At 33.0% G+C, this 26,372-nt stretch overlaps 3 protein-coding genes across 4 annotated transcripts; 1 reads left to right on the forward strand and 2 right to left on the reverse strand.

Moving 5' to 3' along the window:
* Positions 1–2,078: 2,078 nt before the first annotated feature.
* Positions 2,079–4,222, reverse strand: Rab7 (RAS oncogene family member Rab7). Its single transcript, XM_013311038.1, has one exon. It carries the CDS (start codon positions 4,121–4,123, stop codon positions 3,497–3,499), a length of 627 nt encoding a protein of 208 aa, XP_013166492.1. The 5' UTR covers positions 4,124–4,222; the 3' UTR covers positions 2,079–3,496.
* A 240-nt stretch (positions 4,223–4,462) lies between these two features.
* On the forward strand, positions 4,463–14,338 carry LOC106117308 (serine/threonine-protein kinase GA29083). The gene is made up of 14 exons (XM_013311551.1): positions 4,463–4,631; positions 4,718–4,927; positions 5,309–5,408; positions 5,493–5,687; positions 7,307–7,423; positions 7,790–7,977; positions 8,186–8,272; positions 8,585–8,742; positions 9,303–9,421; positions 9,813–9,912; positions 10,478–10,623; positions 11,000–11,149; positions 11,348–11,590; positions 12,028–14,338. The coding sequence occupies exons 2-14, from the start codon at positions 4,719–4,721 to the stop codon at positions 12,082–12,084; spliced, it is 1,869 nt and encodes a 622-aa protein (XP_013167005.1). The 5' UTR covers positions 4,463–4,631; position 4,718; the 3' UTR covers positions 12,085–14,338.
* LOC106117307 (anoctamin-9-like) lies at positions 14,330–25,704 on the reverse strand. Of its 2 annotated transcripts, XM_013311549.1 has the most exons (21): positions 25,545–25,704; positions 24,436–24,645; positions 24,181–24,338; positions 23,918–24,031; positions 23,748–23,841; positions 22,838–22,921; positions 22,405–22,523; positions 21,638–21,816; positions 20,732–20,825; positions 20,015–20,126; positions 19,537–19,704; positions 18,959–19,102; positions 18,306–18,463; positions 18,104–18,216; positions 17,718–17,805; positions 17,209–17,326; positions 16,948–17,070; positions 16,499–16,517; positions 16,164–16,261; positions 15,858–15,984; positions 14,330–15,503 (listed from the first exon to the last, which is right to left on the reverse strand). In XM_013311549.1, exons 1-20 carry the CDS (start codon positions 25,554–25,556, stop codon positions 15,880–15,882), a joined length of 2,310 nt encoding a protein of 769 aa, XP_013167003.1. In that variant the 5' UTR covers positions 25,557–25,704; the 3' UTR covers positions 14,330–15,503; positions 15,858–15,879. The 2 variants fall into 2 exon arrangements, with proteins under 2 accessions (XP_013167003.1, XP_013167004.1); XM_013311550.1 differs by lacking the exon at positions 25,545–25,704 and having other exon boundaries at positions 24,181–24,271; positions 24,436–24,528.
* Between the last annotated feature and the right edge of the window lie 668 nt (positions 25,705–26,372).

Raw genomic sequence — 26,372 nt, forward strand, 5'->3', positions numbered from 1 at the left:
ATGTCGTAGTCCTTGCATAGTAGTGTATTAAACGCCTAACAAATATTTTGCTGCGTAGTCTTAAAAGCTTCAAAAGTACAGCACGTGACAAACGAATGGTTCCATTTTTATTATTGGAATAAGCACTTATTAAATATACTCTGCATTGCCAGCACCCTGAGCGGGAGATTTTTGCCGCGCCCTTTTTTTCGGCTTCGGGGGAAATCTTCTAAAGATCAAAGTCCGAGGATTCCAAATTCTGGCGTCTGCGGTGCCTCCTTATACCCGGCGCCCTGGAGGTCGCACCACCTCTCCCTACGCTACGCCGCTACTGATCTGTTGCAGGAATTAGCAGAGAATTAGAATTTTCTAAACGAAATCAGGGCAAATTAAATGCAAGACTTTTCTAACACTTTTGTTTTCAGCGCCATCTATTACTACTAGGGTGACTTTTATTAAACCTACTTGACGCAGAAATGTTTTTTTCTATGAACATGTACAACTATTAAAATATATATTACCAAATATATTTTTAATGTAAATCAGTTCAAAAATCTAAAATTGAAAAAAATAATATGCACTATCGAAAGTATTTTCCGATTTAGTTTTAAATTAGGGTTAACTAGTGGCATCTAGTGACCAATTAAATTACGAGAAAAGTGCGCAGAGAAATGAAAACATTTTATTACAAGAAAAGTGACCAGAGTTGATGTTTTCTCTTAAAAAAATAATTAATTTTCAAAGTCCGCGAAATCAAAATACCTATTAACAATTTTTAAACATGTTTGTGTATATGGTAATCCAGTACCTAAGAAATACACTATTTTGAGTATTTTTTTACTTTACTTTATATCTACTGCTAAATTCAATCATTTTCATTCCTTATTGTGATGATGTTTGTTGTTTATTATAAAAAAATATTATGGGAGTATAAAATATTAAGTTATTATTGCTTATAATTACATAAAAACACAACATTACATCATTGCAGAAAAAAGAGGAAGTTGTTCTTATAGTTTATCTAGTTAGCACTAGGTGGCGCTCGTCCATTACTACTGTATAATTTTTATTATCTTTTTAGGTAGGAGGTATCTTCTAACAATGAAAGTTGCAGATTGCTCAACATTTCTAGTCTAGTAAAAAAAAAGTGTCTAAATTCGTTTATTTTCCCAGCTAAAATACGCACACAAGGGCCCTGTACGCGAACTGTCAAGCGGCGGGTACCGTTAGCTCCAGCTACGTTGAGCGAACGCATTTTGCAGTATAGCAATAGTATCAGCGATATAGTTGAGTTCGTGTACTTGATTTACTTATAACAACATAACTACCTTTATCTTTCTGTCTTTTTCGACAAATCCGAGTTTGTACCTTGTACTTTCCGAAACGGCTGGACCAATTTCGACGGGACTTTTAATCGAAAGTAGCATAGAATGTATGCGGGAGTAAATAGGCTTTTTTTAAGGTGACGAAATCGAAAGAAGCAGCTCTTCTTACTAATATTATAAATGCAAATGTTAGAATGGATGAAATTTTGTTTCAAGTTATCACCAGAACGGCTGCATGGATCTCGCTGCATTTAGGCATAGATGTAGTACATAGCCTAGTAGAACGCATAGGCTACTAATTAAATTTAAATAAGACGGACGAAGTTTCTGGCGAGAGCTAGTATTAAATAAAATAATTAAGAAGATATGACGTCAACATGAGAGATTAATCTTGTTTAGTTAAAGTGCTTAGGTTCACGTAATACGATATCGTGACTCAATGAGCTCCTATAAATGCTAAAAACATTAAGATTCTATAATTTTACAAAACAATTATTCTACAATTTGTTAAACTTGAAAATAGAAGAATCTTACTAATGTTATAAATGCGAATGTATGGACGGACGATTGTTAGAAGGTAACTTCAAAGCAGCTAAACGAATCTCACTGATTTCTCGATTTGACGTAGATGTAAAACTTAGTCGGGAAGACATAGTCTACTAATTATTATTTTTTAAATTCCTGGCACAGAGTAGCTGGCGACAGCTTATGTTAAATATTAGGTTAGGAATAGTAGTTAGAACATTGGTTTATGGTATTTTAAAACAACATTAATGTGTTTTTATTTTTATTTATTAATATAAAATAAAAAGCAACCATTATTACAGCATACACATATTTTTTATCTGTCTCTAGCTCTCTATATGTTGGGGTTTTATATAAATGCCCTTTTAATTCAACATAAGAAAAAAAAATTACCAATGCTATAAAATGGCAAGTGAAAAAATTTGGTGTTCTTTACTAGAATTTGATTTTAAATTTTACAAATATATAACATTCCCCGATTAAAAAAACAATTGTCATGTAACTAAAACTGTAATCAAAATGGCTACATACATTAATTAAATTTAATTTACCATTCTCAGTTAGCCGTAATGTGTAAATATATTTGACAAAATGTATGTAAAATGCTGAGTAATACCTACAATAACCATGGTACTGTTTAACTACTTATATCTAAAATAAATTCCAAATATATACAGAAATATTATATAAGCCATATCAAACAGTTTGTCGCCAATTACATAGGAAATATATAAGCCACTACAATTTAATAAACAAGCTTCATTCTTACAATGTTATAAAACAGATCAAAATAACTCCAATAATAAGAGTTATTTAATTCTAAAATTAAAAAGACAACAAACTAATGACATTTCTAATAATTTTGATATACATATTACAATACAAATAAAATCATCTACTCATTGTTCATAAACCAAGGGTTTACACTGAACATGTACAAAAACATGGATAGTCAAGAGCCCCTTCCTTTTGGAATTCATTTAAAACATATTCTCATTAAGTAAATGGAGAAAAAAAAAATGTTTTTGCAATTGTTTTAACAATGAAAACCCACAGTCAATGTAGAACATTATACATATTGGTGGATAAATATTTTTATATAGTTTAAAGTTTATAGATTGAATGTAATATAATAAACAAATGTAATGCACTAGGAAGACTCATTTGCTTATTCATTTCTAACATGAAATAAATGACATGAGTCATATTAGTACAAGCTTTATCTTTGTTTTACAATCTCATGTTCAAAGAACTGAATTATAACAAATATTGTTTAATATAAATGGGAATGAAAACAAATTTTCCTCTAAATGTTTAGAACTGGTTTACATATACTAAACATAATTAAAATAAGATAAATGATGTTAAAAGATTTGTAGTCTAATTATATTGTGAAACATAAAATATGAGTTGTACTTTGAGTGATAGTGCCTTTACACTAATAAAAAGCTCAAGTAATTTAGCTATGTGCATTACACAATTATGTGCATAACAAAGAAACAGCAAAGAAATCATGTGATTTGTTACCCTTTTACAATTTCACATGTTAATAGTAATGTCTTCAAAGAAAATATTACTTATACAATAATAATATAATCTATTAAAGTAGTTTTATAAAAATGGTGACACTATTATATTGCCAATAAATGAGTTATTAAGTTGGAAGTCTAGCAGGCACAGTTATCCCCATCTCTGTTGCGTGCATTGTCATTAGCATTGAGCTTGATCTGATCTGGGAACTCATTGTACAGCTCTGCTTCAGTTTCCTGAGCCAAGGCATTACGAGCAATAGTCTGGAAGGCTAGTTCTACATTCACGGCTTCTTTGGCACTGGTTTCGAAGTAAGGTAGATCATTTTTGCTCTGACACCACTGCTGCGCACGTTTAGCTGATACTCCACGATTTTCTAAATCGACCTTATTGCCTAAAATGACAAACGGGAAGTTGTCTGGATCACGGGGTGAGGCCTGTATCAAGAATTCATCTCGCCAACTTTCCAAGGACTTGAAGGTATTGGGGGCCGTTACGTCAAACACTAAAACGCAACAATCCGCTCCGCGAAAGAAGGCCATCCCCAACGACTGGAAACGCTCTTGTCCAGCTGTATCCCAAATTTGCATTGTTACAATTCTGTCATCGACGATTACCTCTTTTGTAAGAAAATCTGCCCCTATTGTTGCCTTGTACTGATTGGAAAATTTCTTGTTGACAAACTGATTCATGAGCGAAGTTTTACCAACGCCACTATCGCCAAGGATGATGACCTTCAATAAAACCTTTTTTCTCGATGCCATTATTGCACAAAAATATTATAAAATATGTAAAAATACAATTTTAACTCACTCTTTGTCTGTTCTTTTGACATAAAACGAAATTGATAAATGCGTCACCTGTTACTGATGTCGCCATAACAAATTGTATTTTAATTAAAATAATTTTTACAACTTTTAATAAAAATTAGATTTAAATGTTCAATGCTATAAAATGTATGAAATTAATAAACGGACAGTTCAATACTCAAAGAAAAGCTTTGAAAATATTTTATATGAAGTGAAAATAATTTAACTTCTATCAATATATCAAAAATATGAATCTGTTTAGTTCACAAAGTTTATTATCTGTGCAGTGTCTGCGCTGATTTCCGCAGATTTCCGTGTTTCATGAAATACAGGACAATTACTCCAATAAGTTTTTGTAATATCAGCTTTCCTGAGGAAATTATAGAATGAGACACGATTAAGTGATGTTTTTTTATTAACTGGATAATTATACTTTCTACTAAGACGTGCCAAGTAAATACGGGTGAGGTTTAATGGATTACTTTTTAAAGTAAATGACTATCCGTTAACAAATTTTTGGTTTAGTTTAACTTTAACTTTCTATTAAAGAATGGAGAATAACCTCAGTCGAAGTGGGAGCCGATCGAGTTCTGTATGTGAACTTGAAAAGGATCTTAGCGATATGAAAATAATGAAATCTAGGACGAATCCACGCAATACTGTGGGTTCCGCACGAAAAGCAAAACGAATAAGGTTTTTTCGAAACGGTGACAAATTTTATTCAGGAGTCACGATTCCAGTCTTGCCAGAACGATACAGGTAACTCATTGAAATGTATTCCTTGCTATCAAAAATGGATTCAACTTTCACTTTGATAGTTATTTTATATCTACCTATTGTATACAAATTTGCGACACACAGACTGGAACCCGTTAAACGCTTTGTATTTGATCGAGTTATTACATTTTTTAAGCCTTAGCAATTTGAAGGTGTTACTTTTAACTTGTTTTTGTTTCTGAATAGTTGTTTTGTTTATTATTTAACATAGTTCTATATAATTTTTTTTAATAAATTTATGTGGCAAGGTAGAGATCTCACGGTTTTATCACATATGTGGATTTAGTAGCTCTTTAATTAATTCGAAATTTGAAAAGAAAATATACTCTATAAATTTATTTCATTTTCTTATAAATTTTTCAGATCATTTGATAGTTTGACTGCAGATTTGACTAGGGCATTAGTTGATAATGTTACTTTACCAAGTGGTGTAAGAACAATTTATTCACTTGAAGGTAGAAAAGTAAGTGTTTACTAAATATGATAATTATTTATAACTTTTAACAAAGTAAAATTTAAATAACTGTTCTTTTTATTTCCTTTTCAGATAGGAAAATTAGATGATCTAGAGGATGGACAATCTTATGTGTGCAGTGGTTTTGGTGAACCTTTTAAACGGTTAGATTACGAAGCTAGTGCAGTAACACCGCAATCTTTTAGACTTAGTGGCCCTGAGTCTTTAAATGATAGTGCCAGTCCATCACCTGCAAGAGCTAACAATAGACCGTCCCGTTACTTACTAGTATGTAATTGTTCCTTTAATTTTATTCAATTATTACCAGATTCTTTTAATTTACTAATATTTTTTGTATCATTCCACCTAAGCTCTAGGCTTCTACTAAAATATGGTTTATGCCCACAACCATAGTGTTGGAAATATATAACAATAAGGCAGTGGCTCCATCTACAATTAACGTTAAATACATAACGATAGTCCTCTTTTATCTATAGTTTTATGTTATATCTTATTAGATTTTTAGTTTACTTTATAGTAAAACATAAATTCAATTTACAATTTCTAACACCATTGGGTAATATTCTCGACATAACTTACTTAACCACTGAAGCACCACCTAAACCTAATGCGGCAGATGGTTTGAGATGTTACATTACAAATTGATGATTTTTTTCACCATATTTCATAGTTTAAATACATATTGTATCGTTGCCAACATATAATTTGCGATATTCAGTGTAGCATGAATTTAATTGTTGCAATTATAACTGTGTTCTCAGTCTGTTGCACTTTATGGCATAAAATGAGCTTCAGATTTTGTATTTAGGTTTATCCAATGTTTAATATTGGATAAAGTGACATATTTACATGCATATAGACATGAAAAATGACACAAGTAAATAATGCTCTGAATTAAAAAAAAAACATTTATTTTTACAACACACTAGCTGTCACCCGCAACTCCGTCTGTGTTCAATTTAAAAAAAAACTTAATTAGAAACCTATGCCATTCCTGACTATGTTCTACATCTGTGCCAAATTTCATCAAGATCTGTTGAGCCATTCCAGGTATAAATTCAAACAAACATCCACCCATCTAAATTTATAATATTAGGAAGAGATAGAGATGATTTTGATCTTAACATTTTCAAGTTATCTGTACTTGCTTTGCCTTAAACATAAACAAAATAGATTAGATATAACTTCATAGTTAGTCATATTACGGCAATACCAATTACTCTGCTATAATTTGCTGATGTCAGATGTTGCAATGGCTAGTCATTGATAATAAAGATTAATGACAAACTTACTTTCCTGTGCATCCTACATTCTACGTAAATGTTATTCTTTGATACTTTGTTCTGTTATTGAAACAAACTTGGTTTTAGTTTATAAATATTTTTATTCACTAAAGTTTCCAGACACAAATAGACATGCAAAGATATTATTAAACTAGTGATAAAGTGTTTACATCTGATACATGCTAACACTGGCTTTTTTATTAGGCCTCTACTGGCCAGAATGACATGGTATTTTTGCCTATTTGATATTCGCAATTTTGTCGCTGAAAAACGTCGCATTCTTGTGACACTGAAGTTGCTGTGTTTAGGGAAAATTGCTGGGTGATGATGGAAATTGGGTCTTATGCTATGCATAATAACACTTTTAGGTGATCTGTAATGTACCAATATACTAGATATAAATTGCGAAATTCTCATCAAGGCCAAACTTGTAATATTTGAGCATTATTATTACATTGGATTACTTCCTGTATAAAAATAATTGCTTATGAGATAAAGTAAAAACATGATGTTATTGGCCTGTTCCTTGTAATGAACATATGTTAGAAGAAAATATAAAATTTATTTACTGAAATAATAAGTAAAAATAATATTGTGTTTCAGACAAATGGTAGTAACAATACTACTGGTAATGGGATGGCGCGAGTGAGTCCTGCAGGAGACAATGTGGTCCGACCACGCATAGTCACAATTATAAGGAATGGAGTTAAACCACGGAAGGTATTCAATTTATATTTTTCTTTTTTACATATTAAGTAAAATGTACAAGTATTAACGATATTGAAGTTAATAGGATAAATTGCTCAATGCTATTAAAAAAAAACAAATCTTTGTTTATGACTTATATTCAAATTAAGAACAATCATTTTCTCTAAGACTGACAATTGTTGAATGCAATGCAAATGAAAAATTATATTTACACATAGCACTGGCTGATAATGTCAATTATTATGTATGCATTTATTTTGGAAAGTTTCAGTGTTAATGATACCAACATGTCTGTTTTGAATAAATTTATGACTACAGCCTTATAAAAGTTTAGATAGGTATGTTATGATTTCTCAATTCTAATATATTCGGCTATAGGTATGCAGGTTACTTTTAAACAAGAGGAACAGCCCGACATTGGAGCACGCGCTGGCCGCAATAACAGAATGCATCAAACTGGACACTGGCTGTGTGCGGAAAGTGTTCACACAGTCGGGTACTGCTGTCTCCGCTTTGCATCACTTCTTTGAAGATGAAGATGTCTTCTTTGCCTATGGAAATGAAAGGTTATTTTGTTATGATTGTAACTTATTAAGCTAAATTTCAAGATTTTTTTAACTAACATTTATCTCTTGATAATATTTTTGTTATTTCGTTTTTTTTATTTGAATCTTGAAAGTATCATGTAAATAATTTTTGTCACATGATATTTTATCCTCTGCTATAATCTATAATCTTTTTTTATTGATTTTTCTTTTTCCTTTACTTTTATAGAGTTAATCAGGAAGATTTTGAATTAGAATTTGAAGAAAGCAAAGCTGTCTTACAATGTAGAAAAACCCCAATCTCAAGAAATTCCAGGTAAACAACAATTATTCTACACTAGCAGTTGCTCGCGACTTTGTCCGCGCGATATTGATAAAATGTAGTAATATATCACCGAGGATCGAGGATGCTCTCGGCTCAGCAGTTTGGGATTCAATACATACAATCAGATCTTTCGTCTAAGCTACTAGCTTTTGCCCGTAACTCTAACCGGGTGAAATTTATGAAAAAACTTAATTTGCCTGTGTTTCTTTTATTTAGTTCTCTTATATATTTTCTTTAAGTTAATAAATAAAATAATGTTTCAAAGTTGGCTGGTATAATAATAGATATTATTTGACTTCACAGGTCGGGTCCGAAGCCGCGGATGCCGGTGAAGGCGAGCGGAGCGGCGGCGGCGGCGGCGGCAGGCGCGGGCGGCGCGGAGAGCCGGGACACTGAGCCTGCTGCAGCACAGCTGCTACCTCATCCCCTGTGTCTTAAGTACTCCGTTGGCAAAATTATTGGTGAGCAATGATCAGCACATTATATCACATCCCCGATAAGGCACTCCTCCTTCCCTTAGGAGTGACTAGGCCTTTGTCAACCATGCTGACCCAGTAGCCTATATGGCGAAAATCAATTAGGTACAAAATAACACTGCTCATAGACTGTCTGGTGGAATCGCTGCAGGTGCCTTTACACATCGCTGGGTTTTACATTGCACACTTTTGCAGTATACATTACAGAATTGCGGTATACATGTTACTAACTGACGCGCGCGACTCCGTCCGCGCGAAATTAAAAAAAAAACAATCAGTAGCCTATGTGTTCTTTCAGACTATGTTCTATGCCGAATTTTGTCGAGATCCGTCCAGCCGTTTTAGATACCTTCAAACAAACATCCATCCATCCAAACATTCGCATTTATTATATTAGTAACATTATAATATAAGTAAGAAGAAATTACTAAGATAAACTTTTCATTGAATTGAACTTTGTTCATAGAATGTTTTTTACCCTAAAACCAGAATATTTGGTAAATTACAACTTACACATTTGATGTATTGAATTTGGTAATTTTTAGGTGACGGCAACTTCGCTGTTGTAAGAATATGCAGAGACAAGAATACCGGCAAGGAATATGCACTGAAGATTATTGACAAAGCTAAATGCAAAGGAAAGGAGCATTATGTTGAAGCAGAGGTACGAATTTACTATAATAATGTAATATCAGTCCACTATACATCCCCACTGAGGGGCTCAGAGCCTACCCTGCATTAGGGGTGACTAGGCCATAGTCAAACATGCAGGCCCCGTGTGGGTTGGTTGACTACACACATATTTTAAAATGTTGTAGTTAAACATTAATTGATAACAATTATGAAATCAAATTTAACATAACAAATAATTTAAACTTACGTGAAACTAACCGGTGTTGTCATCGACTACTTTCGGCCCCATCAGGGCCCTTCTTTAGGGTAAAGAAGGGCCCTTATACTGGGAATAATTCGAAGTATTATGTGTTGTTACAAGTTTGTATGTTTACTTTGTGTTATATTTATCTTTAGGTAAGTTTAATTTTATTTTTAAACAGGTTCGAGTAATGAGAAAGCTATGCCATCCACGCATTGTTTCCCTTATAGAGCAACAAGACTGTCCCGAGTGGTTGTTCCTCGTTATGGAACTCGTTGGCGGTATGTTTTTTTCATTATGTATTCAAATCATGTCTTGAATATTTTAATAGTATTAATATATGTAACATCTTATTGATACATTTAATAAAAAAATAGATGTTTTTTTAATTTTATCATTTTTTCGATAAAAATGCCTATTTTAGCAATTTCCCAATCAATACATTTTTACATTATTCATCCTAACATGCAATTTATTAATAAAGTTCACATTTTCATAATCATTCGAACATTATACTTTTCAATAATCAGTTTACGTACACATATATTTAACTAAATAATTATTTTTCTACCTCCTAGTTGCATGTGTGCCTAATGAAGGGATTTTTTTTTTGGAAATCTTAGCAGATTTTTGTTAGTTTACTAATATTTCTTGTACCATCATTCCAAGTAAGCTGTAGGCTTGTGATAGGATATGGTTAGGACAATAGTTGAATGGCGGGATTCGAACCCCTTATCACGTGATAAGAAATCCGTACCCTTAACCATTAGACTATCGGCGCCCTTTGCTCTTTTTTTCTTTTGTACGTGTAATATAGATAAGTATTTAGTTATTTAACATTTGTAGGTGGCGACCTATTTGATAGCATCGCGGCCGTGTGTAAGTTCTCAGAGCCGCAGGCGCGCTTGCTGATAGGTCATCTAACATCCGCCATCGCGTATCTGCATTCTCTGTACATCGTGCATCGCGACATCAAACCTGAAAACTTATTGGTAACATCCATTTATTAACAATCATAATCACGGTTATGGTCATATATTTATAATTAGTTTTTTTTTTCTTACTGATAATGCTAAGGTACGGATCCATAGACATCAATATAATAGAGTAGGGGCCGTACCGAGATCCTTCCCCTTCCTGTACTTCCCCCCCACCACAAACCTAATTTCTCTTCTCATAGTTTTTTATAAGAAAAGAGGAAGGGGAAGAGTACTTATTATAATACCTAGTTTATCTAGACTTGACTGCGTACAAGTTATTTGGTTTGTTATTTTAGATTTATTTCCTATTAGAACGAATTGTATCTAGTGTTTAGCGTGTTAGTGTTGAGGTGAGCGTGACAAGAGAAGTGTATGTTGTGGTGTGCAGGTGGAAGTGGGTGGAGACGGCAGCATACGCGGCCTGAAGCTTGCGGACTTCGGGCTGGCGGTGGAGGTGAACCGGCCGCTGCACGCCGTCTGCGGCACGCCCACATACGTCGCACCAGAGATACTCCTCGAGACCGGCTATGGATTAAAGGTACAAATGTTTTCAGATATCTTGGCGGCTCTTAACTTTGCTTGAGACACGACAACACAATTTAAGTCATAGCGGGGCGCAGAACGTCTATGATCTTGGTCCGCTAACATATTTGAAAAAAAATATATATACATATTACTCATTTACACGTAAATAACTGCTATTTAGGTTAAAATTGTGTTGAACTGTTGTGTACAGATCGACGTGTGGGCGGCGGGCGTGATCCTGTACATCCTGCTGTGCGGCTTCCCGCCGTTCTCGTCTCCGGACGGGGACCAGGAGAAGCTGTTCGACGCGATCCTGTCTGCGCGGCTGGAGTTCCCCGCGCCGCACTGGGAGCGCGTCTCCGCCGGCGCCATCGACCTCGTCGCCAACATGCTGCGCCCCCAGCCCGACCTGCGCTTCGCCGCCGAGGACGTCCTCGACCATGCCTGGATGTCGGTCTGTATCACACACTATTATACTTTCATTGATATATTCTTATGAACAATTTAATAACATTTCACTTTTACAATTCAATTTTTCCAATTGGAGTAAAATCTTTGTGTGATTAAAAAATAATTTTACGTACAATCGGGAAATTTGACGATGTTCCACGTTACAAGGTAGTCGTTTAAACGTTTTACACACATTGAGATAATACCGAACAATAACCAATAGGAGGCAGATTTTAAATGTTTCATCAGAAAGAAAGAAAGTTTCGTCGTTTGAGGAACTGACCGCAACATAATCGATTGTTTGTAATATAATAAAGAAGTTAGTCTAGTTACATGGAACCAGGCAATTTTTCTGTAAGTGGAACACCGCGGATTTCCTCAACAGTACGTGTAGATTGTAACTCGGATCGTATTGTCTGTTATTGTATATATTTTTTTCAGGATGACTACGATGAGAGCTGCGATTTCCGCACATGGTACGATGACGACTCCTCATAGCTGAGCGGGCGCAGTCCCCGGGGCACGATGTCGGAGCCCTAACGCCCCGGGCACCACACTAATGCTAAATATGCCACAGTACAGGCTACTGCCACGACCACAGCTCTGTATGCCTTTAACTCTACACCAATACCAAAGTTATTCTCTAATGTATGTGTTAAAAATATAACAATTATACAGTAGAATTTTGGCCTTTGTTCAGTTTGTCAGACAAATTCAAGTGAAGCTGCAGTTGTGCTTTTTTTTTACTTTCTTCCATTTTATAAGTCATAGTGAATTAACGAAATAGTTTTTACTTAAAAGGTGCATGTCGAAATGTATATGATGGTGGCTGATTTAAGTATTATTTTGATAATCGATTCTTTCTGTTGTAAGACAACGATTATTTCATTTATTTGGAAAGGAAATGTTGAAAACATATTTAATTAAAATACAGATATGACGCGTATGTAAATAATTCAAGACGTGTTCTGAATATTTCAGCGAAATTTAAAATGAATTTTATAGTAGTGTGCAAGCATAAAAATTAATAAAATTATTTAAAAAAAATACAAAAATGAAAAAAAAAACATCAAAAATTTATCATAAATTCTAAGTCGCCTTCTGATAAAAGCCGTAAATTAAGATTTAGTTTAATAGAAACACTAAACGGTTTACAATTTAGTGTGTTAATTTATTTCACAAATTTATTATTATTATAAAGAAACTCACTAAAATTTTGAACTGTAATCAAATTCAATGGAAAAGAGAAATTACCATAAACAATTTTACCTTTATAGGTCTGTAATCACAGACTAATTAAAGTAGACATGTTTGATCATCAATTTAAAAACACTTAAACTATACAAAATCCATAGACAATAAACGATATTGTCAACCAACATATATATTATAAAGAGGAAAGATTGTTGAAACTATTGAACCAATTTAAAAAATATATTTCATAGTTGTAAAGCTAAATTTACTCCCAGTTACGTAGACTATATTTTTGACTAGATTTGTTTTAATATCACGCAGAAGCTACGGGCAACTGCTAGTATATAAAAATAATATCTAATTTCCATTGAATTGTATTATAGATAGATTTATTTTGATCATTATTGTTGCAGGGACTTGAATACATTTTGCAGTGCTAATTGTTAAAAACATGAAATATGTACCAATTTGATAGTCTCTGGAATGTATTTCCTGTACTTTATTACATAGATATAGGGTTAAAGAAATTATATGGTATTTATATAAAAATATTTTATTTTTAAGTTGCTGTAACATATAACATTTATTTAATTATTTTATATTAGAACAGCATATGCTTAATTAGGTTAATCGCAGACAACTTAGTATTGTGATTGTTCGCTTCAATGATTATTGTAACAGTTTTTTTAACATTCCCGTTAAATATTCAAGTGTATCACTGTCTTTATATTTTAGTTAAAACGTAAAATTTCACATATTTAATTCCTTTTTTGTTACTTTTGATATTATCACGTAATTTGCAGTCTCTAAACACATTAACATATCATCCATCAATGAAACAAGCAATTTGTTTGATACGATGAAATGTAAATCTTGAAAAAGATATAACAAAACATTTTCGATAAATCCTTATTTTCGCTTTTTTTTAAGAGTCTTATCAATTTTAATTTCATGATTAATAACGTGAAAATTCGTAATGGCTGTCGTGTTGAATTTGAAGTTTCCCTAATTTAAGCGCTTGATCTAAACAAGGTATTAATTGCCTGTTAATGTAATTTAGATTTGACAATAAATGATCTCGCATATATCATTTTTTTACAAATCCTACGTGATTGGAAATCCAGTGTTTGCTATTGTAAGATGAACTGCCATTTTAACAATGCACTGATGGTACTAAATCGTAATGGTTGCATTAGACCGACTAGGATACCTGACCCGGTGACCATAAGTCAAACTAATTTATGATTGCTCACTAGCGCCCTCCTTTCAACGTAAAAGCGTCACAAAATCCTTATCGAACTGTATAAGATCGACAAGGTTTGACCCGGTGAGCATAATTTAATCTAAATTATGATTAAACTTATATAAAAACGGCTAAACACTCACGTATATTCGTCCGGTGGCGGAACCGACTAGTGAGCGACGGGCCGCGTCCGCAAAATAATACCAGTCACACTCACCCTGAAGAAGGGTCCCCGATGAGCTCGAAACTAGTCGGTGCCGCCACCGGACGAATATACGTCACTCACGTATAGTAGCCGTTTTTATAAGTTTATTATAACGTCTCACGAGACTTTGAATAATTTAAATTATGATTGCTCACTAGCGCCCTCCTTTTAAAGTAAAAGCGTCACAAAATTCTTATCGTACTGTATAGACCGACGAGGATGTGTGACCCGGTGGACATAAGTTAAACTTATTTATGTTTGCTCACTAACGCCCTCTTTTCGAAAGTGTAACAAGATCCTTTTCGTCCTGTAGCTGTTATGTTACGTTTTTCTTTTTTATTATTTTACATATTTTCCGTCAAAAATTATTGCGACAGTAGCGCCTCTCACCGGATCAGAAATCCTTGTTTTGTTATACACCTGGGTGAGTTAAAATTCTCGAATAAAAACATTATGATTGTCATCAAAATTGTTAAATGTGATAAAAATACACTTGTTACAGCTACTTTTGTATTAACATCAGCTTCCCAAACGCTTCGTAAATGTGTGTTTGGGAGTATATACGTACATATTGTGTATAGGATAACATCGAAATTTTATATTGAAATTGATATAATCTGCTGAATTTTAAAATACAAAGAAATTTATACATTGCCTTTTTATCTATTTTTCTTTTAGTATAACACTAAAAAAGATCCAACCAAATGTTTGTTAAAACAATTCGAGATGCAATTTTTACTTTTCTTTTTGTTTTTTTTTTATTATTTAGAGAATGAAATAATCCTCTGTCACCACTTTATGATAAAGTAACATATAATGATGTTTAAGTATACTATATGGGTACATGACAACCCATTATATGCAGTATCCATTGAAGACTTATAGAATGGGTTGAAGTTTTTTTTTTAAATATAAACTGCGAAGGGCTATCTATGTATGATAAAAATTTAGTTATTGTTTATCTACACGCATAGTACGGAACATGTATACACCATTATATTTAGAAATGTTTCTTTGAATTTCACCGCACTTTTTGTATTAGTTATTGAGATTAGTGAAAATATCTATTTGTGTCAATCATTTTATTAATTTGTATGATGCATTTAGTTTATATGATATGTGCATTTGAGCAAATGAAAGCATTAAAACTATGTATAAAATATGTGTTTTATTAAGTTATTTTCTATAAAGTATATAATAATTAAAAAATATATCCACTTAACAAAATCACCTGCATTATGCAGTCACTTCTCGATGTGGTAAGTCTGGAAAAATCTGGAATAAACATTTTTAATATTATAAGCTGTGAACCGAGATAGCAATCATCAGAATTCGCCGAAATAGCGAAGCGACCGCTGCATATAGACCTCTTTGTATATGCGTTGCCCTACTTTTAATCTACGGAGGATGGGATGTTAGTGAAAATCTTTTTAACACTATAAATATGCGTCAAATCTACGCTCATCAGACTACGCGAAATTGCTTCCACTTAAGGCGTGTCTTGTGTGGTCCTGATATTACATTGGGCGAGCAGAGCCATACGTGCAAATGTTTGTTGCATCTATCACTATATATAACAATTTAACAATTACAAGAATAAGATATATTTTGTGTACTCAAGTATCTTACGTGACAGAATTTTATCTTGATGTCATTCATCATTATTTCCTCGCCCTTGTTTCTTGGGTATTTTCTTTTCGTCAACGTCAATTGAAAATATATATTGCATTATTAGGTATATCGCAGCCATGATAATCTGTAGATTAAAAAAAAAATTACATAAGATTTGTTTGTTTTTATACAAGAATTAACTCAATAACTGTGGAGTTATTGAGTAAATTCGTAACAAATTGGAAACTCGGGTTTTATATCATTCGTTGAGTTGCAGCCAATGCCTAGTATCAAATAGTTAATAAAGTAATTAAATTAACTAACCTCAAAAAAATATATATACATATATTGACAAGTTCTTAATTCGTCGACAGTTAATTCTTCCTTTCCAATGTCAGTATCCATAGCTTTATGTGTGTATGCTGAAAACACACAAAGTACTATAGTTTACATACAATTCACATGTTAATCTATAAACACGAACTATGAATTTACCGGTAAAACCGTTCATTTACGTTCATTGCTACTATTGTAGCTACAGTAATTTAACCGGACTGAAAATATATAGTTAGCTATTTTTAAAAATTTAGTTGTTTGTACAAGTATATAGGCACTGTCTAAGAATAATCTTTATATTATAAATAAAAATAAATAATTACCTCGCGCATAACATGTTACCTGAAAGTTTGAAAAATTCATTAATCATAAAAATAATAATGAAAAGTAATACTACTTTAAGATATCTTAGTGGCTATTAACTTCGCGCCAGTTGCTGTGCAGAACACAAATTAAGGTTTTATTTACAAAGGTAACTAATCACTACTCATACAAAATAAAGTAGGAAAGTCAAGGACAGAATAGGGAAGTGCATTTGACGGACCTCCGTCAAATCCATGCATCCAGGGCATGGACTTCGCTTCGGCACTTTCTCCTTTAGGGGAATTACTTGTATTCTCTATGTATCCTCCAAGCATGTCACCTTCTTATAAGAATATACAATCGCATCGTAACTTAAAACTTAAGTTGCATAGTGTCAAGCTATTGTTTCATTAAAACAACGTAAACGTAGTTACGTTGTCTAGTTACACATAATATTAAACACAATTACCATGCCAATAGTATATTCGAAAAAAAATTGTTGAAAAAATTGCTTAAGTGTATTGCCGGTTGACTTTCTTTGCTCACGTAAAAATGTTTCTATAGTATCTGTGGAGCATACGAATGACACAACCTGGAAATTATATTTAATATTAAATTGAGAAGCAATCCCAAAGCGAGAGCAAAGCAAGCAAAGTATACATGTGAATTTACGTCGATGCTACCAAAAAATATATAAAAATCAAACTGTCTGAAATAGTACAATACTTACGTTTACAACGATTGCTATATAAACCATAAGTTTTAAAATTTCGGTCCATACGTCAAAGGAATTGTTTTTTAGAAGCAGAGGTCTTCGGTAGTGAAGTGTACATAATTCTGCATCACGTCTGAAGCAGTAATTTATATACAAAGTTAATTAACTTGAGTTGGCACCTCGTGCAAACCAGATAGATAAAATTCAAAACATAATATTATTCGGCTGCTTATCGCCATTTACCATGTAATTTAAGTTCTTCGAATTAAAGCAGTGTATGAAGGTAAATCCTCTTAATAAACAACAAAACAAAAACTAAACTATTCACTTTTACAATAATCAATTGGTTAATCTTAGGTTTCAACGGTAAATTATTATATTCACCGGAGTTTGTGCCTAAATCCTAACATACATATATTATATACTTTTAAATTAATAAACTGTTCTCACATTTTGTTCACTAGCTCGATAATAGTAAACCCATTAACTTAAGTAATACGTAATAGAATATAAATAATGTTAACCTCATGTCATAGATGTTGAAGACCAATACAATCACTATGGCGGGCGGACAGGCGAAACCAAAGGACATGATCAAAGTTAACTGCATTACTAAAAAACAATTAAAAGGTAATTTACATAAATATTTTTAGACGTTAGCGTAACCAAGACTCCCAAATTCTAATAATTACAGTAGGCACTATAGACAAATGAGCAACCGACCGCAAACAGGACGGGAGACAAAAGGGAGTACAAAAAAAAATACTCTGTCCTACAAAACACCTTTACCAAATCCTTCCTATATTAAGTAATGGCGGGAAGAAGGGGACTAGAATTGGCAATAGGTACACCAAATGTATATTGGAATAATAGTATTACGAATAAAACTATTGATTCACATTTAATTTACCGAGAATTGTCATTTTGCTTGCTAAGATATTTTCATTAAATCGAGGTAAAACGAATTCTCTCTCCCAGCACGGAACGTTTTCGACTATCGCACGCTGGTTATAATCAGTAACACTGAAATTAATATATCAATATAAGAATAGCATCAGTTCTATCAAATTCTAAATTTAAATAAGTAACAATAACCTTCACATTTATTTTACCTTGAGTACAATGACAGTTTTCTCAATATGACATATCTTAAAAGTAGAACAATTAAAAATGCAAATGAAAGCTCAAAGAGGCAAGATGTCATCACACACATATCATCTAATAGATAACGATTATCTTTTTCGTAACCGCGCCACATATCAAAAATTGCCTGTGAAATTCAAAAGTATAAATTACAGATATCTTGTTCACTTAACTTCACGCAAGTGGCCAACGAACCAAAAGACTGATCGGAGTGGCCGAATGTCTATGACTGCTTTCATAACTTTTTTTAACGAATTAAAAAAGGAGATTATCACTTCGACTGCAATTTATTAGGAGAATGGCGTCACTTAATTTTTCATGCGGGATGACATAGTCCCATTTTTAGTGAATAAATAGGAAAAATATTTTTAATGCGATTCTTTTTAAATGTAATAAAGATACATCTTACTAATATTATAAATGCGAATGTTTAGATGGATAGATGGATAAACAACGCAAGCAAACGCTTGAAGGTATTACCAGAACGACTCAACGGATCAGATGAAATTTGGCACAAGTGTGGAACATAGTTTGGAAGAACACAAAAGCTACTTATTAAGTTTTTTTTTGTAATTCCGCGCGGACAGAGTTACGGGCAACAACTAGTATATTTTATAATTACCGAATGAAATCCATAGTACCCAAGCACGATCATAGGTAGAGGCAAACATAGCATATAAAGGTGTTTTGCAAGCGAACGACTGTACGATACGTAGGTTTTATGATTTTCCATTTGAACAATATAACTCGCAACCTTTCTATGAATCTATGAAATAGAAAAGATATCTTTTTATTGCTATAGCGAGATATTTAACTTTAGGTACTATAATACTCTTTAGAAAATAAAACTCTCTCATTAAAAGTGATAACGAGGTAAAATGTTGCGATATTTCATAGGAGTGACAATTTTATAACCACCAAAATAAAATGCAAAATTTGAAATGAACGTATGGAGTAAGTGAAAAATGAAAAAAAAGTTTTCTCCATCCATCCCTTCTTCACTTCCGTTCCTTAAAAGAGAATGTAAAAGGGGATTAAAATTAGCTCTCCGATACCGTTACTTAGACGAAATGTAGAAAACTTACTCATTGCCTATATTCTGTCAGGATGGTATTTGACAAGCAGAACCTGGTCATTCGGCAACAGACATCGTTGTTTGAGGCAGTTACTTTTAGATAACAATAAATACATAGAACTTACGAAATCAACAATGGAGAGAACTATGGAGAAACCAATCATTGTATAAATCAATCTCGGAATAATTTTTTCTGGGCTACGATTCAGCATCAGCATACTTTTGATATAGGCTTTATCTTGCAACTTTCTCAGTCTTAAAAATATAGCAAAAATAAATACAGCCAGTAAAATCTGTTGAAAAGACAAACTTTTTGTTATTACCCAACTGACTGAGGGCTAATGATCTTATGATGAGATCAAAAAATGTAATTTTTTGATTAAAAAATATACTTTTGAAGAGAAACTTGTTTTTACCCAATGTTACGATTATGATTTTTCGTATTCATAAATCTTACTCTTATTATATACAAATGCAAAACTTTACATTATAGTTTCCACTACCGTCCAGGTCGTAAGCCTTAACAAAGCTTTTGATCCGTTCCTTAAATACAACCAAAAATAAAAAACAAAGTACAATATTAACAATAAATATCATACTTACGACAACAATATAACATATTAAGATTTTAATTTTAAAATCTCGATTTTTAGCAATAACAATGCCTGTTTTATTTGATTTTCGCGCTGTCTCTTGATTAAAATCGTATTCAGGTCTGAAAATAAAAAGTAAAATTATTTATACCAAACATAATCTTTACTATATGTGTATATATTTAATTATGGAATCTTTGATTATGGATTAGGCTAAGCCCTATAATGGAAATCGACCTAATTATTGTTAAATTAATCACTAAGAATTCACACAATTCAGATGCCAATTGTAAACAAAAATATAATTTTATATTTTGTTTCCTATTTATAGCCTAACTAGGAATATAGAAAACTTGTTATGACAGCGCTACAAATGTTACAAAAACCTGATATTGTAACATTCCACATCAAAGTCAATACGTCTTATTAAATTCATTATAAAATTTAAATCCAGTATAATTTATTTTATTTTAATTAATCTCAATTAAATTAAAACACTAACACCTCTTTAGAAATCAACAAGGTCAATGTTATGGCAAAGAATATTTATTTTTAATAATGTTGCCTTTACAAGAAATTAATACCATTCGTTTCCCACAACATGCAGTTTTTAATTTTCTGGTCAGGCTAAGTCTTTATATAGATAATAAATACAGGATCTACTATAACTTGGGATCTGGTATGCAACTGCCTATATGTAATTACCGAATTACATCTACATTGGTACCTTATTTGTTTTCTATTGAAGTCTTTATTACGCGTTTCCCATATCCAGTTCAAATATTTTTCTCTTCCAAACCAGTACGCTGTGAAAAACATCCCTACAAACGACAACTTCTTTAACATGTTAATTTACAGTCACCAAATAAGATTTTCGATGTAATTATTGTATTTTGATTCAAAGACATAAAGGAGGCAAGCAGAGGGTACAATATAAGCCGACACCTCATTGACATTATAATCAAAAGTTGTAATAAAGTTGGTATAATGTTCATATAAATATGCAGAATTAAAAAAAAATGTGACATAATATTCCCACACACATCAGCTACCTTCTAGTTAAAGTCCCGTCAAAATGGATCCATTCGTTCCCGGCAGCCGAGATTTTCCAAAAGAAACGCGACTTTGCGGACTGATTAAAATTTTAAAAATTGGATTATCGTTATCAATAGACATGATGTTCCCATTTTTTGTATACATTACATACAGTTTTTTTATATCATAAGGTGGCAAACGAGCGAGCGGCTACCTGACTTTGCTGAATAGCGAAGTGACCGTTGCCCATAGACATACATAATTGCATACGCGTTGCCTACCTTTAATCGACGGAGAAGAGGATGCACAGAATGAAAATGTTTTCCCACTCCATGCATCCTCTCATCCGGAAAGTCCACTTCCACTTCCCATCCTGTCCTTATGAGAAAAAGGGTGTGAAGGGAAAGAGGACTAAATTAGGCCTCCGGGACGCACACTCATGAGACGAAACGCGGAATTGCTTCCACTTCACGCCTGTCTTCTGTGTGGTCGTGGTATTTCACCGGGCGAGGTGGGCCGATTCGTGCGAAGATATTAAAGCGGGCTCTACCACTGGTAAGTGGAATTCAATTAATTGGGTAGATTTATGTACACGTACCCCAGAGAATTATAAATGTCGCGAAGAATGTTGTATACTTATTATCCACTAAGATATTAATCGTATACCAATTACAAAATCTAAAAAGTTTTATCACGTAACACATTACAAAAGTTGGCGTCTTATTAAAGCAACTAAAACATATTATTTGTGGTGCAGTCGGATAACATATCGGTGATCTGAAAAATAAATTGAATCATTTTAAATATACACATCAATAATTCCAATCTTTATCATGGATATAGATATAGGATAAAATGTTTTATTTGTATATATATACATATAATATATTAATATATATATATATATGGTTAGGCACTTTTTAATTAAACACATATTTTAACCCTGTAAACGCCGGTGAAGGATATAATTGACGTCAAAGTGGTCATATGTTACACGACAGATATGTAGATTGATCAAGAACTCATTTCATAAGCCTACGTTCAATAATGTTTTCAATAGCCATCCCAGCTAAAAAAACGCGCCGGGCGTAAACATCACGGTATAAATAGGTTTACGTTTAAGCTAAAATGTATTTGAAACATTTTTTTATAGTAAGGTTCTATGAATCAATAATTGCTAGTTACCATAAACAAAAAGTTACTATTTAGTGCCTTTACTTTAAAATTGATTTTACTTTTTTCAAACAAGTTGTGGAAAATACATTCGAATACAGATTTACCTATTTTTTAAATTCAGTTAAAATAGACACTTATATCACGTTACATCTTGGTGACGGCACAAATAAATATAGACTAAGAACATACCTCAAATTCATGTAGGTTTCATTTAGAAATACAGCTAAGAAGAGTGTCATTAGAGCTGCTATGGACGCAATTGTTAGAAATAGATTGTAAAGTCCATAATATGCGAAGTACAGGGCAACCTGGACAAACATGAAATATGAATACAATATTGGTGATGAATCAAATATCGTCTAAATACTGTTATTCGTAGAATTCTGGGATAAAAAAAGAAGTAATCATACTGTTTCTGTAATAAAAGTAAGGTAAGTCACAATTCGCTTCACACGTCAAACGGAACGAATAGTCTTCAAAGCTGTGTTTCTTAAGTGAGGTTTTAACTAACCTTGGTCTATCAATCCTCGAACATGCCTCAGAACAAGTAATAGGTATTTGTCTTCTGAGTCCTCATTTTTTCAAAATCATTTTCTAATAGCATATTTGCGTTAGAACTTACCTTTGGTCCAAAGTATTCATGCACCACGTTTAATGGCTGTCTGGTAAATATGTTTGTGATACCGACCCAATTATAAAATAGGATCTGAAATTATAAAAATCTCTAAATTAAGCTGAAGTACAAGGTACCTTAGCCATTTATATTTTATCAAAAAACATAATATTATAATGTAAATAAAATTACGAGTATCAGTATGTAATATCAAAAGAAAATTTTCAGGTTTATGACACACGATGTTTTACGTTATTCATAACGAAAAATAATTTTCAATAATTTTGTCTGTCTCTCCGAACGTCTCTTTTTCCCACGAGAAATCACCTAAATAGAGCGATTTTTTTTGTATCATAAGGTGGCAAACGAGCCAGCGGCCACCTGAATTCGCTGATATAGCGAAGTGACCGTTGCCCATAAACATACGCAATTGCATAAGCGTTGCCTACCTTTAATCGACGGAGGAGAGGATGCACAGTAAGAAGATATATTCCCTTTCCATGCATCCTCTCATCCGGAAAGTCCACTTCCACTTCATATCCTTTCCTTATAAGAAAAAGGGTGGGAAGGGAAAGAGGTCTAAATTAGGCCCCGGGACTCACACTCATCAAACGAAAAGCGGAATTGCTTCCACTTCACGCCTGTCTTCTGTGTGGTCGTGGTATTTCACCGGGCGAGCCGGGTCAATTCGTGCGAAGATGTAAAAGCGGGCTCTACCACTGTTAAAATTGAATCAAACAAAAGCCACAGGTGTGGTTAAAAATTATTACAACTTAAAAAAACAAATAATATGGGCGAGACACACTTTAAGATGCATGATGGACTTCACTGATGTCCCATTAAAAACAAAAGAAAAAAGGTTCGAAATTCAAAGAAACCATTTAATTAAATGTCTACCTTTAGTACTGTATAAGATTACCTGACGAGCATTAATACTTGTACTGTCTTGTGGAATGTAATACGGACCGTCATGCAACGCGTATGCATCTATTACTACTTTGCGTTTTATTAACCTAAAAATATATTTTTATTTAAAAAGAAGTCATCACCTATCACTTTTTTTCTACTTTTGATAAAGTGCCATCTTACCTTTCCAGCCCTATATAGTTTTGTCGGTCTCCAAATCGAACGTTCAGCAATGCCATATATACTATGAGGCTTCTGTCCAAGCTTGAATATTGCAATGGTTGTGCGTACTCCTTTCTATGAGATACGAGATATTTTCACAATAATTGATAAATGATTCAGCTGTCCGTACTGTTTTTTCAAGGCATAAGTACCTTGTATGTCTTTATTGTATTCTGTTTACATAAACTTTATACTACGTCTACTCTATATGTAAGGAGAAATACCTTATTAAATTTATCCAATTGTGTTCTTTTCGTGATGTCATTATGTGTTCCGCTCGAGCAATTTCAACGTAATTTACACCAAAAGCATTTCCTAAATTGTTAAGAACATCATTTGGGCAATGCACTTTGAAAAATAATAACTTCTTGTTATTCGGCAACTTAAATAAGCAAAGACGAAGTAACAATCGCAGATATTTACAAGAATGTCTACCAATGGCTATGAGATATAAACTATTAAGAGGAAAAGTTCCTTACCACACCATGTTCAAATTCAATTTCTAATCCCATTTTAACAATGTTGGTGAGAAAACTGTTTTTCATAGGGTCAGCTACGATGTTTTCCTCATCTTTCATCACTAGGATAAGATCTATTTTTCGAACGCCATCTCTGAATGTTCGTGCTGTTTTAGTTTTGGGAGGTAAAGTACTCTCGTTAAAATCTGATGTCGCCCCATCTGCTGCTTCCTATGTGAACAAAGTTATGGCTACAGGTTATGAAGTAAAAGATTTAAATAATTCAGTTCATATAATGGCACTCTAAATGCTCTAAACCATTTACTTAAGATTTACTAACAAGTAACGGCGAAAATCTAAAAATTATCGTGATCTTTTGCATACCACGATTGGATAGGTACGTATTTAAACGATTTAACCATTGGTGTTAAAAATTTATACATATATGAACTATGGTAGAGCCAACGTTAACATCTTTGCACGAATTGGCACGGCTCGACCGGTGAAATGCCACGACCACACAGAAGACAGGCGTCAAGTGGAAGCAATTCCGCGTTTCGTCTGAAGAGTGCGCGTCCCGGAGGCCTAATTTAGTCCTCTTTCCCTTCCCACCCTTTTTCTTATAAGGAAAGGAAGGGAAGGGAAGTGGACGTTGACTTTCCGGATGAGAGGATGCATAAGAAGGGAAAATATTTTCTTTCTGTGCATCCTTTCCTCCGTCGATTAAAGGTAGGCAACGCATATGCAAATGCATATGTCTATGGGTAACGGTCACTTCGCTATTTCAGCGATTTCAGGTGGTCGCTCGCTCGTTTGCCACCTTTTGTTATAAAACAAAAAAAATAACATAATATGTAGAACATTTACGATGGATAATTTGTGTAAATTATTTAAATTAAATTTAAGTTTAATATACACGATTCCAAAGGTTATCTATCTCTGAGTCCCTTGAATTTTTGCCTTTTGTGGCCTACGTAGGCTAAACCGTTTGTGGTGTATGATGTGTGTGAGAATAATGGATCTCAACAAAAGCTACGAATGTCCGCGATGGCATTCTCAAAAACCACTTTTTGCTTTAGAAAAATCAAATAAAATTGTCTAAATATAAAATAACTAAAGATAAGACAAACCTTCGTCATCATTCCTTTTCTGGTTTAACAATATTAAACTATTCATTTAGAAGTATTAAAATGTATACAAAATTCTAAATAGTGTGACGTACACATTCATAATAAATGATATCAGAGAACATAGCACGAAAAATTACTTAAAAGTTTTCGTAATTCCATCAACATTATTGTATCAGATTTGTATCGGGCGTAAAGGTGTGAACGACATTTCTCATAAAAATTATGACGTATTTTTTAGGTGACGTTACGGATACGCATATCGAAACATTCGTGATAGACCCTCTACATGTATATGACAACTGTACTCCATAAATGGCCAGCTACTTTATGCCTTGCCATCAAAGAGGTTTAAGTATAATATATATATAAGAAAGTCGTGTTAGTTACACTATTTATAACTCAAGAACGGCTTTATCGATATGGCTGAAAATTGGTGAGGAGGTAGCTTAGAGCCAGGAGACGGACATAGGATATCATTTATTCATTTTTATATTTTGATTTTTTTGAATTTTTGCCTTGCAGAGTTGCTTTTTATTTAACTTATATACATATTAAATTTTCTTACATATCCACGCGGACGGAGTTGCGGGCGACAGCTAGTATTTAATAAAATCTATAAACCTGTGTAGTCAAAACTTGCCTATACTTTTCTCGCATACATCAGCTACCTTCCATTAAAATTTCCGTCAAAATTTCCAGTCTACCCCTTTAGGAGATCATTGAAATAACATATATTTTTTTTGTTGTACTCAATAACATATATTTTTCAAAATATATATATTTTTTTATATTACATACAGATATTCCGAATCTATTAACTGTATAGAT

The sequence above is a fragment of the Papilio xuthus genome, unplaced genomic scaffold (genome assembly GCF_000836235.2).
Source record: "Papilio xuthus unplaced genomic scaffold, Pxut_1.1 DF827680.1, whole genome shotgun sequence".
NCBI lineage: Eukaryota > Metazoa > Arthropoda > Insecta > Lepidoptera > Papilionidae > Papilio > Papilio xuthus.

What these genes read in the sequence shown, in the direction of transcription:
- Rab7 (XM_013311038.1), bottom strand. Translation starts at nt 4,123, where the DNA reads ATGGCATCGAGAAAAAAGGTTTTATTGAAGGTCATCATCCTTGGCGAT.
- LOC106117308 (XM_013311551.1), top strand. Translation starts at nt 4,719, where the DNA reads ATGGAGAATAACCTCAGTCGAAGTGGGAGCCGATCGAGTTCTGTATGT. An exon ending in CGTTATGGAACTCGTTGGCG is followed by an intron (nt 9,913 to 10,477) that starts GTATGTTTTTTT and finishes TAACATTTGTAG; the next exon opens with GTGGCGACCTATTTGATAGC. An exon ending in AGACCGGCTATGGATTAAAG is followed by an intron (nt 11,150 to 11,347) that starts GTACAAATGTTT and finishes TGTTGTGTACAG; the next exon opens with ATCGACGTGTGGGCGGCGGG.
- LOC106117307 (XM_013311549.1), bottom strand. An exon ending in TTCAATAGAAAACAAATAAG is followed by an intron (nt 20,127 to 20,731) that starts GTACCAATGTAG and finishes TTTTATTTTCAG; the next exon opens with ACCTGAATACGATTTTAATC. An exon ending in TGTATATATATTTTTTTGAG is followed by an intron (nt 15,985 to 16,163) that starts GTTAGTTAATTT and finishes TTTAATCTACAG; the next exon opens with ATTATCATGGCTGCGATATA.